The 15563-nt window shown below is 40.6% G+C and overlaps 1 protein-coding gene across 3 annotated transcripts in view; it reads left to right on the plus strand.

Moving 5' to 3' along the window:
- The window catches only part of LOC129169722 (poly [ADP-ribose] polymerase tankyrase-1), an 84620-nt gene that overhangs the window by 3282 nt on the left and 65775 nt on the right, over positions 1 to 15563 (plus strand). For all 3 annotated transcript variants that reach the window (XR_008566464.1, XM_054756397.1, XM_054756398.1), the window contains exons 3-4: positions 430 to 538; positions 10347 to 10442. Coding sequence is in view for 2 of the 3 variants with exons in the window: in XM_054756397.1 (XP_054612372.1) it covers positions 430 to 538; positions 10347 to 10442 (205 nt within the window). In the remaining variant the exon portion in view is untranslated. The remainder of the gene's footprint in view (positions 1 to 429; positions 539 to 10346; positions 10443 to 15563) is intronic.

A 15563-nucleotide genomic window follows, 5' to 3' on the forward strand; every position in this document is an offset into this window, starting at 1 on the left:
CGTCGTGATACGTTGTATTCTACTCTGGTCACTAGGTGTCAGTAATGTTACATTGATCAGACAACAGCCATCACAGGAAGTACTGTACACAAAAGGCAAGTAAAAAAATCCCAACACTAACATATGTGAGTCTATATTCTGTCTTATTTTCTATGATTAAGTCTATGATATTGGGTAATAGGAGAGTAAATAGAATTAGTTTGACAGATGGCAAACGCATTACTGCAAGCTTTTAGTGGATTGACCCAAGCGGTCAAGGTGTGCCTCTGAGTTGATCAATATGCTTTCTATCACATGCACTTTATTCAAGTCGTGCAGCCACTCTGTCTTGTCTTGTAGTGCTACATTGTTTCTCTGGATGGAAGCGCTCACTATCTGGGGTTTGGTGATGGAGAATAAATGAATAAAATATGTGCGTGTTGTTGTTAGGTGGTGTCCTTGCTGCTGTGCCAGGGGGCCGAACCCAACGCCCGAGACAACTGGAACTATACACCTTTACACGAAGCTGCCATCAAGGGCAAGATAGACGTCTGTATCGGTAAGAATACTAATATCCACATTTGTTTTAGAGATTTGTCTAAGTAGCATCCTTGACTGAAAAGTACGTCCTGTTTTTGGTTTATTATACCATGGCAAGCCATTTGAAGTTAATATTTGCTCTCAGAAGTGGAGGTAAGCGCAATCATGCACCGTGAGCTGTTATTTTTCATCACATATAGAGGCAAACGGCTTATTATTTGGGCTGACAGTGCCACGAAGCAACGCAAACGGGAGACAAATAAAAAGAAGCCATGCCGGGCCAATCTATAAATATATGCTGAAAAATACCTGCTCTCGGAGAACACATTTGAGCCGTGAGGTGAAGGTGAATCTTTATTGAGCTCAGTATGACTTGTAATTGCAAACGATAGTCGTCACCTTGCTGCCAGCGCCAAGGAGTCATTTTTAATTTGGTCAATGGCATCTGCAGACTGTCTGGCCCTGACTGTCTGCTGAGCAGGAGGACGTTTTGAGTGCCGAGGACCTCTGACTTCAAAATGAAAGCTGCTGTCAATCAATAATTCTGGCTAGACGTATGAGTTGAATGCACTACTGTTTGGATTTTTAAGTTGTTGCCATGGTGCTGGAGAGTGAACGTTACCGCCCGTTTACTTATTATTAACGGTGCTTCACTTTCCATTAAAAAATGTTTTTTAATTTATTGTCATTAATGGTTGTTGTGTGTAAAATTTTCTGGGGAAAAAAAATAAGATGCAAAAAAAAAAGTTTAATATTTGCAAATTTATTACAAATAAAATAAAACACATATGGCCAATACTTTTTTATTTGTAGTTATATATTAAATTATTTATTACATGAAGAAAAACACATGCAATGTTTTTTTTGTTGTTAATTAATTTGCAAACATAAAAAAAGGTTTGCATGTTGTCATTAATAAATATATACATAATGATATATATATATATATTTTAATATATACAAATTTTTACATTTTTTATTAAATTGTGTATAAAATAAAAAATATATTTAAAAAAAACGTGCAATATTTTTATTTTTAATTCATTTGCAAACACTACTTAGCAACATGGATTTATTTTTAATATATGCAAATTTGCAATAATTTATCACATTTTGTATTAAATAAAATTAAAGAAAAAATACAACATTAGTGCAATTTTTTAAAATTAATTTGCTAACATAAAAAAAACTTTGCTTGTTGTCATTTAATTTTTGTCATAACACAACACCTCGTAATGGCAACATAAGCAATTAGTTTTAATATATGCAAATGTATTAAAAATGCATATGTGCAATCGTTTTTATATATTTTTATGAATATGCAGGCAGTTTAGGAAACCTTTGACATATTGTCATTATGGGGTATTGTGTATGGAAAATTTTGGGGGCAAAAAAATGAAGCTCTCTTCTCCTCTTCTCAAAGGAAATAATGTATGCAACTTAGGTTTGCCTAATTCACCCTTAAACCGATGTGATGATTTTCTGTGAAAGATGAAAACTAGGCCTCATGAATCAGTATTTATGTGCATTCAGCACTCACATCAACTTGCACATTCGCAATCATTATGTATTTAATAACCACTTCTCCCAAGTAAGGCATGACTGAATACTGAATTTATTGCTTTTGCTTCTAACTGCATACATACAGCCGATGGAGACGTGTTTAAAAAAAACAAAAAACACACCAAACAAACATCACATGATCATTGGTGGCTCTTTTTATTGGATGGAGCTGTTGCCTGGATGTCCCGGTGCCAGGTTAAGAGATTTGGCAGCAGACTGACGGCCAAATGGACTGTGGTTTTTTTGATGGACTGTCTGTCCTCTTCTCTGGGGTTCAGACAACTTGAGCGTGGAATTAATCGCCCTCTTAGCCCCACATTTCATCAGGAGCAAGGTCAAACTTGGCAGAGAAAGATGTTGGAAAACCTAAAGTATGATTGACAAAAAGATTTGCTTTCGACAGTAATTTCGAGGGCAGGATGCCATATTGGTGCACTGACAACGGGCATTGCTTAAAATACAGTCATCCCTCGCCAATTTGCGCTTCGGGGGGGGCGCTGGGTGAACTTTAATTGATCTATAAAAGAACCGATAAGTCAAAAATGAAAGCGTTTAATTTAATTGCACAAAGCAGCACAAAAGAATGGGACTATTTGACCGGAGTTTTGCATGCGGTCGGGGGGGGGGGGGGGGGGGGCGGGGGGGGGGGGGGCAGCTTCAATCATCTCTGAACCTCAAGCCCAGTACTGCACTCCATTTTGGCACAACTGCTGTAAGATGCTATTCATCAACAGTTAACAGCACACCATGAAGTCATTATCGAAAGGAAAGGTACATCATCTATCACGTAGGGACCAGAGCCAGAACTTGTGTCAGCACTTTTTTCAACACAGCTTTATTTGTAAACTCTGGTGTGTTAAGAGCGTTTCATGTTTGAGCCAGAGAGTTGCTTGTGAGGCAGCAGTGCTACCCTTTCTTGCATCGTGCTGCTTATGCCTTTCACCAGTGGGTGATACAGGACAGACTGTTACATTATTTTGCACCATAGTGACTCAGAACAATGAAACAGTGTAAAAAAAACAACAATGAATTGATTATTTCCCCATATAGAGCATGGAAAATATGTCAGATGCCCATTCCTAGACTCAGTCAACCAGTAATTCTCATCTGCTAAAATTTCATTGGGTCGTGGGTCTTTGCATGAAAAATATAATGTATAATGCAAAAAAAAACAATAATGTTAATGACCCGATGTTTGACTTTGAGCGGGAGGGGAAGGTCATGAAGTGCTGTCCATCAGGCACACAGCTGCAGATATCTGTCGGAGAAGAGAAAGACAGCGTCTCACAGCTGCAGCTCAGCAAGAGGAAAAATAGAGCAAAAAGCCAAATGTCGATGTAACCAGTAAGGTTCAATATCTCAGTTTTTTTAGCATTTTGAAACAAATTGGACCATAATTCCAAAGTGCAGCCAGCGGCTCATTTTTTAACTGGGCTGTGGCACATTGTAGAATAAAATCAAACAAAAAAATACAGCAAAAATGGAGAAAAATAGAGCAAAAAGCCAAATTGTATTGTATTGTATTGTATTGTGCTTTATTTATCCCACAGCAGGGAAATTCACTTGTTACAGCAGCAAGCAAGATACGCAAGTAAAGAATACATAGCGACTACAACATGGTTCAGGTGGTGCAGGTGTTGTAGAGCCTGACAGCGGTCGGTATTAAGGACCTGCGGAACCTCTCCTTCTTACACCGTGGGTGTAACAGTCTGCTGCTGAAGGAGCTGCTAAGGGAACCCACAGTGTCATGTAGCGGGTGAAAGGTGTTGTCCATGATGGATGTCAGCTTAGCCAACATCCTTCTCTCCCCAACTTCCTCCACGGAGTCCAGAGGACAGTCCAGGACAGAGCTCGCTCTCCTGATCAGCCTATTGATCCTGCTCCTGTCCCCGTCCGTGCTGCCCCCTCTCCAGCAGACTACAGCATAGAAGATGGCTGAGGTCACCACAGAGTCATAAAAGGTCTGTAAAAGAGTCCTGCACACACCAAAGGACCTCAGTCTCCTCAGCAGGTGGAGGTGACTTTGGCCCTTCTTGTGGAGGGCGTGGGTGTTGACGGACCAGTCCAGTTTGTTGTTAAGGTGAACACCCAGGAATTTGTAGCTGTCTACCAACTCAATGTCCGCTCCCTGGATGTTCACCGGTGTGAAGTGAGATGTTTTCCTCTGGAAGTTAATGATCTCCTCTTTTGTCTTGCTGGTGTTGAGTTGTAGCTGGTTAAGCTCACTCCAGCTGACAAAGTCCCTGATGACCATCCTGTATTCCAGATCATTCCCCTCTGAAACACAACCAACGATGGCTGTGTCGTCGGAGAACTTCTGGATGTGACACTGTGTAGAGTTGTGTGTGAAGTCCGAGGTGTAGAGGGTGAAGAGAAAAGAGGAGAGCACCGTACCCTGAGGGGCACCTTTGCTGCAGAGTACCATGTCAGACACACAGTGACGGAGCCTCACATACTGTGGTCTGTTGGTGAGGTCGTCTATAACCCATGCAGTCATGTGTTGGTCTACTCCCACACTCTCCATCTTCACTCTGAGTAGTGACGGCTGGATGGTGTTAAAGGCACTGGAGAAGTCAAAAAACATGACCCTCACAGCGCTCCCGCTGTCCTCCAGGTGTAGCAGTGATCTGTGCAGCAGATAGATCACTGCGTCGTCTACTCCGATCCGAGGCCGGTAAGTAAACTGCAGGGGGTCCAGCTGAGTGCCCACCAGGGGTCGCAGGTGCTGCAGGATAATCCTCTCCATGGTCTTCATCAGGTGAGAGGTCAAGGCAACAGGCCTGAAGTGGTTAGGCTCCTTGGGACGCGGTGTCTTTGGTATCGGGACCACACAGGAGGTCTTCCACAGGGCCGGGACTTTCTCCAGGCTCAGGCTGAGATTGAACAAGTGCCTGAGAACTCCACAGAGCTGGTCAGCACAGTCCTTGAGGATTCTAGGGCTGATGCCGTCCGGTCCCGGGGCCTTCCTTGCCTTGATCTTCTTCAGTTGACTCCTCACCTGATCATCAGTTATGGAGAGGGGGGTAGAGGATGGCTTGGATGGGGATGTTGGGGTGAAGAGTGGTGAGTGGGTGGGGGGGTTGGGGGCAGACTCAAATCTGTTGAAAAACAGATTGAGTTCATCTGCCCAGATCTTGTCCCCACTGGCTTGGTCTCTCCCCACTCTTTTACCAAATGTTGATATAACCACAAAGGTGTAACACCTCGTTTTTGTTTTTTTTTAGGATCTTAAACCAAATTTTAGTGTACGCCCAAAGTGCAGTAAGCAGCTCATTTTTTTGTTATGCACATAATTCCATCCATCCATTATCTATGCCGCTTCATTAGGGTCGCGGGGCTATGCTGCAGCCTATCCCAGCTAAATTTGGGCGACAGGCGGGGTACACCCTGGCCAGTCAATCGCAGGGCACATATAGACAAGCAACCATTCATACTCACTTTCATACCTAAGGGTAATTTAGAGTCGCCAATTAACCTAACATGCACGTTTTTGGATTGTGGGAGGAAACCGGAGTACCCGGAGAAAACGCACGCACGCACGCACGGGGAATCATGCAAACTCCACACAGAAATGCCCAACGGAGATTCGAACACAGATCTTCCAGATCTCCTGACTGTGTGGCCAACATGCTAACCACTCGGCCACCATGCTTACTCTTACTGTTTTATCATACTGCATTAGCTGCTATTGAATTATGTTCATTAAATAGGCTTTCACTTGCATTTTTCAACCTTCAAAGTACTCAAAACGTTTCAGTATTTTGCTGAAAGTTTCTTGGGAATGGGCAGATGGGGATTGAATTGGCCCTCAGGTAACGAGATAAGCACTCTACCATCTGAGCCGTGCCACCACATGAAAGCATCGAGAATTCATGTTGTCCGAAAAGGCCTCAGAGGAAATCACAACCCACAAGGGGACCAAATAGAAAGTGTGGTTCAGGTCATTGTGGATGTACTGACTGTGCTCACTCCTGCGTGCCTGCGTGCACGTGTGTGTGTGTGTGTGAAAGAGTGGGATCTTTGCTAAGGCAAAAATATATTTATATCGAGAGCTGAGTGGGTGACGGAAGGTGTGCGTCAGTGCTGGGGCAGTCACACACACACACACACACACACACACATGCTTCGGTGCTTCTCTGCAGCTGAGCTCTGTAGAGGTTGACGTGCGTACTTGTCAGGGAGCTGCACCCTTTGGTAGCTCCTCAGTAGTCACAACAGTTGGAAGAGGTCAAAGCAGTTGGAATATTGACTTTTCGCGCATTTGCAAAAGCCCGTGCACAGCTTTTTACGATGGGTTAGCTTGACATAAGAAGACACAGTAAAATTGAGTTTGCTGCGTTGTCATTTCAGTGGGAGTTTGCATAATTACTAGCTCAACATTTCATAAATGCATCATCTTTTCTTATTATACTTGGACATGAGGGGTGAAATGGTACGCTATAATCACTGTTCAGTACCTACATAGGGTTCGGTGCATTTTCGGTACAGTGGGTAAATGATGCAGCATTAGTTGAGGCGTGTGTATTCTCAAATAGTGGTGCGTGGTGAGGATAGTTGAGAAGCACTGCTGTACTAGGCCCGTTTTTTCTAAACTTATTGAAGGTCTCTTGCAATAGCTCTAATGGGGTGTCCAAAGTGCGACCCGGGGAGTCTGCGGCACATTCTTAAAACAGAATTTAGCACGAAAAAATCTGCAAAAATGGAAAAAATCAACAGTAATTTTACAAGAATTAAGTCAAAATATTAAAAGAAAAAAGTTGTAATCTAACGAGAAAATACATAATTTAATGTTGTAATATTATGAGGAAATATAATGTAATTTTTGTAGCCTATGGTTGAAATATAAAAAAAAAATTTTTTTTTAGAGTTGTAATGTGAGAAACAAAAAAAAACTGAATAAAGGTGCACATTTTTGGTAAATTAGGTTGGGGGAAAAGTTATGTTTCAAAAATAAATTCACACTATTATGGAAATAAAGAGAATAAATTCAAAATAATAACGCAAAAAAGTCACATCCTGATGAGAATAAGCTTGTAATATTATGACAAAAAATAATGTCATATTAGTAGCATAGAGTTGAAATATTAATTCATTTTATCATGGGAGTAAATTCAACGTATTATGGGAATAAACTCATAATATTAAAGAAAACAATTTAAGAATATTATTTAAATATTTGGAAACTATAATAAAAACAACAGCAGCAAAAATGGAGGAAAAAAAAAGAGTAAAATAGCAAAGTCGATACTAATGATATACTTTTTCACCTGTATCACAAAGCTGAGATGCAGTTTTTTCATGAACCACATACGTACAGCATAACTTACTTCTTAGCATATCTAATGAAAGTGGCCCTCGTAGCCCTTCAATTTTCAGTATGTGGCCCTTGCTGGAAAAAGTATGGACACCCCTGGTCTAATTGTTGCCATTTAATTCACAAGCCCTCTTTTGCCCAATTGATGCACAATGGAAGCTGTGGAAGAACGTTTTGCAGCCCCTTAATTATGGCAACGCGACTGCCGAAGAACACTGTGCAACCCGTTAATTACGGCAACATACAATTCAAATTGCTGCCACATTTAATGACTCTAACTCTAAACTGACTCGCATCAAACAGCCCTGCAGAAACGAAACAAACAATGACAAAGATGTTGACATCCTTTGTCGCCACGCTGTTTATTTCTAGTGTCTCCTCTGCCACATCATCAATGAGTTGAAGTCAGCTGTTTTGAATATGATGAATATTAGTTACGGTTAGGGTGTGGTGGGGTATTTGTAGATGCTGTACGTTCAAAATGATGACATCGGTTAGGCAATTTCAAACCAATTTGTTCATTCTAATTTGTAGGCGGTAGATGTACTCTAATGAAAACTTTTGTGAGATACTACAGTATATACAGTGTACGCATATGCCTATTTCCAATATCTTTTTGGAATATGGAATATGGAATATTTGGAATAAAGTGCATCTGTAGGCCTAATGTAAATTTACCTACATCTCTGTTACCTACAGTTTGTTGCATCTGCTGCCATTTTTGCCCACGTAATGAATTCACACATACTGTATGCATGCATAGCAAATATCAGCCATTTCCGGCCCACGGCTGTTTTTATACACACATATACACAACAGGTGCTCCCAAACTAACCATTGTAGGAGAGTGCATATACACAATAATGAAAAAAGGTTGCGATTTTACGAGAATAATGTAATATTATGAGGAAAAATAACATTATTTTAGTAGCATAAAGTCGAAATATTCAAGAAAAGAGATGTCATTTTTTTGAAGTCGTAATATACAGTACAGTATGAGAAACAAAAAATATATATTTTTCTTTTTTAATTAGGTTGGGAAAAAGTTCTAATATTATGAGAATAAAGTAAAAAAATATTATGGGAATAAAGTCATAATATTGCGAGAAAAAAATGTACAAGAAGAAAGTTGAAATTGTTAGAAAAAAAACCGAACTGGAAAAAAAAACAACTGTAATTTTACAAAAATAAAGTCAAAATACAGAGAGAAAAAAATAATAAAGTTGCAGTTTTACAAGAATAAAATCGTAGTATTATGAGGAAAAATGTTATTTTAGTAGCATAGAGTTTACGTATTGAAGAAAAAAAAATATTTTAAGTTGTAATATGAGAAACAAAACTAAACAAAATGAAAATGTAATTTTTTGAAAATTAGGTTGAAGAAAAAGTTATAACATTATGGGCATAAAGTCAAAATATCATGGGAATAAAGTCATAAGATTTATGAAAAAAAATGTATATAGAATATTTAATAAGAAAGGTGAAATATAAATTTATTTATATTATAAATTTAAAAAAAAAACAGCCAGAATGTGAAAAAGTGCAAAGACCAAAGCTGATACTCATTAGGCTTTTGGATGCCCCTTGGTTAGACAGTTGACGTGCGTGTTTGAGTGCTACTCGGGGACGAATTCGATTGGCGGAAATGACAATGATTGACCAAAATGTGTGGGGAGGTTGCGGGGATTGGAGAAATTTGTGAGGCCGTGCATAATTTGCAGGGGATTGGTTGAATTTGAGTGAAACGGCGAATCTGATTACAATGCTTCTCTACAGCAATAAAAATGACCGATCAAACCATTAAACAGATCATGCACCATAGAACAACATGAGTCTTTAATACAGTAATTTGGAGGGTTTCAAGCAGACTTCTACTTGTTTTTCTGTCTTCACTGTGCCCCGTTCATTTTTTATATATCATATTTTGGACTATATCTCTAATTATCAACTGTAAAACACTGTATGGCTGCTATTCTGTGACAGGCGTTATCTTTAACTTACCTTTTCCACCATTGCATCACATGTTTGCACGGCCACTTGTTGCTAGGCAGAGTTGGGAAGATACAGCAGAAGGAAATGACTACAAAAGCAATAGCGCTATGAGTACGAGTTTGATTATACACGCAAATGTCACAGTTGAATCACTGCTCTGTATGAAATGTAAAATACACTGACCCCATTCAGAGTCATGACACTTGATGAAAATGTATTGAAACCAGTCCAAATGGTCGTTTAATTGAACCAGTGTTAATGAATGATTGTTAGTCATGTACTGTCTCTATTGCACCCAAACAACACTTTCTTGTTTTGTTTTGCTCTCGCTCCAATCTTCTCGTAACCCCCTCATCTATTACCCCCCCTCCACCTCTTTCATCTTGCTCTCCGCTGCATCTCTCAGTCAGTCAGAGAGGCGAGAGTCTCTCCACTCGCACTGCCCGCCTGCCTCGTCAGCGCTGCCACCTCGATTAGTTGTAGCCGCAGCTTTCTCCCGCCGGACCATTTTTTTGTGTGGTTGTGTTTGTGTTCATTCCCCTCGGCTTCCTCCTCCCAGTCCACGGGAGTGCGATGTGTTTCCGAGGCGGTCACGCAGCCGCTTTGCTCCGTCGGTTGTTTCTGTGGCGGTGTGCCGTGTAGCCTAGCCCTTGCTGCTCTTGTGGTGGCATGTCTGTTTACATCAGCAGCATGGCTCACAGGACGGGGGCAACTGGGGGCAGGCGAGGGAGCAGCGCTAGCAACAGAGGAGGAGCAGCTGGAGAAGGGGAGACATGGGAAGCAGGAGGACTTGCGGGAGGAGAAGGAGGGATAGTTCAGGAGCAGCGTGGTGGTCCAGGGAGAGCAGCGCTAGGATATGGTTCAAGGGGGCGAGGACTGGGTCGAAGTGTGTGCCAGGGAGTTTGCATGTCAGTTCAGGAGCTGAGCTACTGTTTGTGTCTGCCCTGTTGTTGCACAGTGCTGCTGCAGCACGGAGCCGACCCCAACATCCGCAACACAGACGGCAAGTCTGCGCTGGACCTCGCTGAACCATCCGCCAAGGCCGTGCTCACAGGTCAGTGCCACTTTTCCTTTTGGTCTGTTAAACACCACACACTCTTTTGGCTGCTGTGTACCTCAGTGTGTTTCGTCCAGTGTTATTTTGTGGACGCTCTTGCCGTCATGTATTGCTCTGCTCTTTTCCGAAAGAGAAGTTGCAAAAAAGGTTTTACACCCTGATACAAAAATAAGCAATTCTCTGAGAGCAATTCTCTAATTACCACTTCCTTTATCAATATCTCTGTGGGAGAGGGACATAGAAAACATGAACTACTCCCATGCTTTTTCTTCTATGTGTACTTCATGTTCCACACACAAAAACTGTTACAAAACCTCGTCAGTTGGACATAACAAAGTCAGATACCCTGAAGTGAGTGAGAAAACTGTCTGCTAATTATTCAAAATACCTATTCTCATTCTCATTATCATAACTAACAGGGCAGAGCCTGATGCTGATTGTACATCACAGGCTAAATCCATCGAAAAAAGATGATGATAAAATAGCATCCGTCATTCACTTGACAACAGGTAGAACTGCATCAGACATATACATATACATATACATATACATATACATATACGTATACATATACATAGCTGATATACAGTGGTACCTCGGTTTTCATTATCAGTTTGTTCCAAAAGGTCAGAGGAAAACCGAGGCAATTTGCCCGATTGGAAATCAAGTAAAACTAGAGAATCCATTCCAGATGCCCAAAAATATTAACAAAAAAGACATTTTGCAGAGAGTAATTATAGTTTTACATACAGAAAACAATGACAAATACATATAAATGACGAATGGATGGAAGTTATTGTTGATGCGGATATCCCGTACATCCCGGCGAGATCAAATGTAATAGTCGTCCCTCATTTATTTGGATTGTATTTGTATTTGTATTTGTATTTGTACTTTATTTATCCCACAGCGGGGAAATTCACTTGTTACAGCAGCAAGCAAGATACGCAAGTAAAGAATACAGTGTAAAGAATGCATATTGACTACAACATGGTTCACACTTAATTGGTTCCAGACCCGACCGTGATAAGTGAATTTCCACGGAGTAGGATTCAATATGAATAAATGGAATATTTCCGTAGTTAGATCTTAGAAAATCTGTTTATGACTTTCTAAATAGGAGTTTTACAATTATTAGAGCCCTGTAGACGTGAAATAACACTCTTGTCGTCATCTTTACTATTCTTCTTTGTTTACAACACATCGCTCAATTGTAATGCGCAGGCTACGGTGTCACTACAGGGACACAAGAGAGGGCCGCGGCTTTAAACATAGCATGCTACAGAGCTAACTAGTTAGCGTCTAATTTATTTGTTCTAAACGTAAAGTGTGTCAACCGGAGCGGGGAAGGACAAAGTAAGAAGCCAAAAACTTACCACTTCCACAAGGAATGGGAGGAGAGCATTTTTCGCTATGCCATGTCGGACATGCCATGACTGCCTCTATGCAGTGTTAAAGTAATCTAATCTAATCTAATCTAATCTAATCTAATCTAATCTAATCTAATGTCTTGTCTCATCAATGTGACATTACTGACTACTGACCAGAATACTACTGTACATATAACTTGTCTTTCAATATTTTTGGACTAATAATAGGCCATATTCAACCACATAACAGCGGTCCTCTATTAATGATTTATTTTTTTCAAAATGCGATAGCATGAGGGAGCGATGGTTGAACCACGATGTAACAAGGGATGACTCCACGAGAGCAAGCCGAGACGAGATTTTCATGTTAATTTTAAGAAAAGTACAATGAAAAAATGAATGAAAGAACAAACTTTTTTTAATTTAACCACGTCACAAAACAACGCAGTTGTGTTTTGAAATGTTTATTGTCCCACAAACTGATGCTAAAGGGGTATTATTGTCAACATTTTGTAGACCAAATAAACCGGTAATCTTATGATAATATATGATGGAATATTTCCTTTGATATGTCATCTTTTGCTCTGTAAAATTGTGAATTCCGTTGATGACATGTATTTTCTCACAGGCAATTCTCTAAAACGTTTGCAGCATATGCTGACATGCTCGCTTTTCAACTGTATTAAAGAGCAGCGTTTCTTTTGCGATGTGTTAAACTACACAGTCTGTGAACACACACCATATTTGTGCTGAAACCAGTGCACAGAGTGAACTCTTTCTGTCTGTTTGATGGCGAAAGACACGGAGCACCGTGTAGCCAATAAAAATAGAGAGAGATCCAAAGTTGGCGTCTTCTCATGTTTGAACTGTTTATTAATCAGGTGCATGGCTGAAGTTAACAGATCCAGTCCCTCCACTGAATCACTTGGCACCATGACACACCCTCTGCTGGCGTGAACTTATCATTACATGATCAAAATTAATATTGAATTGGTGACGTCCAAATTAAATCATACGGATTTGTCAACACAATTTTCATGAATGTAGAAAGGACTGAAAGAATCGATGAGTACCTCTAAGGTACATTTCAAATATATTTATTGTTGTATTATTACGTCTGCAGTGTCCTCGCCATTCAATGCACAACGAGCACTGTGCTCAGTGCTTGCTTTCTGTCAAACATCTGTGTTCCATCTTGCTTGCATATGTTTTTGAAACTAGCATGATCAAAAAACAAAACAAACAAAAAAACATGTTTGTTTCACATTCTCTTTCCTCTGTTCACGTCGTTGCTTTTGTTTCGCTGGGAATTGACGCCTGCTCTACATCAGTACCTCAATGATAACATCGAGTTGCATCATCAGTTCCTCTCATCAGGCTCTGTGGTTAATGAGATAAACTTTGATACATAGCGCAGAGCTGTGCGGTGTCAAAAACCCTAAGGAGCATTTCACCGCAGCCACACTTTACAAATGCCTGACATGGATTCATTTTGTTCTCTCTCGTTGGTGCTGGATGGCTACAACATTTGTAAAGAAAGCATTTTCTTTTGCTATCTTCATGTTTTGCTATCTACCCACGAGATCCTTCTGAAATTAGATTCCATGTGCTGGACGCTGCTTTCACACTTAGCATTTATTTATGAGTTTTGTGGCGTACAGTGAGGCGGAGGTCACGGTTCATCAGTGACCCGCCGAACCATGATTTATTTGTAAAATGGAAAATACGTCTGTGGCAGGTATATATGAGGCCCCTTTTCCCCGAATGTTAACCCTCTGTGGTGTGAAAAGGGATCATGTGGTAATTTACATAAGAGACTATTTTCAAGGTAGACAATTTAACCGCACCGCTGTCATTAATACTCTTAATGAGGAGTCTGAGATAACTCATTAAGCCGTGTCACAGGACCAGCATGCATTATACACCTAACTAGGATGGAGCTTTAATTGCACCTATTATTTACTCTCCTTTTTGTGTCCTAATGTCTACAGTGAAAAATCTACAACATTGTGGCAGGCCCTCCTATCTGACTGCGGGAGATTGCGCACTCAAAATCAATCACTGTAAAAAAACAACTTTTTTTTAAAGATGTTACTTCAGTCCCCTGACGTACTGTAGTTCAAATAGCTTAAAATAGCACGTTTTCTATATAAACACATCCAACACAACCTCATCGGCGTTACTGTAGATGTGCAAAGTGACAGGATGGATGTAACCTGAGCACTATAACTTATGATACTGTATGATACCCATATTGCAGCCTTGAGTATCGGCCAATACCAATTTCAATTTGATCCAGTATCAGCTTCAGTCATACATACGGGAGGTTTGTTTTTCCAGTTTCGTGGCCTTCAAGGATCTTCATGCGTTTTTTTTGTGGCGCTACTTCCCCTGTTCTGTGCCGCCGTGGGGGACTTGTGGATGGCGGGTTTTGCACTTGGCTGCAATGGTTTTTCGATCTTTGGCGAAGGGTGCTGCCATGCGGCCAATGTTGGTCCTGCTCCATCCTTGTTAGCATGTTGTTGTGATGATGTGGGGTCCACATGCATACATTGGACTGCTAATATTGTAGATTTTAGATGATGGTCGATATAATAAAATACTATATGTTCTGACATAGGCGTCTGATATTGATATCTGATATCAGACCAACATCTGATATAAATATTGGATTGGAGCACCAATAACAGTTTTATGATGTAATGCTGGTAGGGCCCTATGAAATCTGGTTTATTTTTTTACAAATTCAAATTTTTCTGTTAAATTTTTTTTTTAATTCCATTTTTTTTTTTACCGTTGCCACGTATTTTACCAGCATAGACTGTGAACTTTTATGACAGTGAATAAAATGTCCGTTAATTACATGTAAAAACCCTTACATTTATTGATGCAATACAATTGATGCAATACTAACCCAGCTAGCTTCCATTCACGCTTCGTAAGAGATGAGTTTTGGAATTTTTACGGCAACTTTCGCCGGTGTTTCAGGTCGCCGTTTCCACATATTAGCATTTGTAATGACATTCCGCCGCGATTGAGTGGTCCACCGGGGAAGTACTTCCCCACACAAACGTGCCTCCTCCTCACGATGACAGCATTTCATTCACAATTTGTCAATTTCCGTGAGATTCCGCATTTAACAGTAGATTGCGTTTTTATTGGCAAAATCCGCGATTAATGTGGAAATCAGAGGGCTCTGTAACAGATTGTCTTTTAATTCTGTTGGTTTCGACCATCTTGGAACAACCTCAAAAGTTCTGCTGTATCATGAATGTCACTGTGATGTTGGAAATCGTCAGTGGTATCCATGTAACAACCTTCTAGCTGGTGACTTAAGGCTACGTTAGAGTAGTCCACCATCAATATCACATTCACTTTGTGCAATGTACCAGTTCCACTGGCAGCCAGACCAGCCACACAACATGATGAAACCACCACCACGCTTAAAGGTTTTCTCTGGTTGTTGTAGCCAAGGAGGTCAGTCTTTGCTCCATCTGATCAATTAGTAAACATTCTCTGGTCTCTGTGCTCAGCTGTACACTTCAGCCAAACCTGAAGGTGTCAGTGTGGAGCCTCTCAGTTCATGATGATGCAGAATCCATTTAATTGTTGGCAGTGTTCCCTGTATATTCTGGTTCTTTGCTGGCCGGGGGACTTGGTGATTCTTGGGTTGGTTCTGACCATCTGAGCTTATGTTCTCACGCCGGAGGTTGACCATTTCTATCCTGCAGACCTGGGTAAAACAGCT

This window comes from Dunckerocampus dactyliophorus, chromosome 17 (assembly GCF_027744805.1).
Source record: "Dunckerocampus dactyliophorus isolate RoL2022-P2 chromosome 17, RoL_Ddac_1.1, whole genome shotgun sequence".
Taxonomy (NCBI): Eukaryota; Metazoa; Chordata; class Actinopteri; order Syngnathiformes; family Syngnathidae; genus Dunckerocampus; species Dunckerocampus dactyliophorus.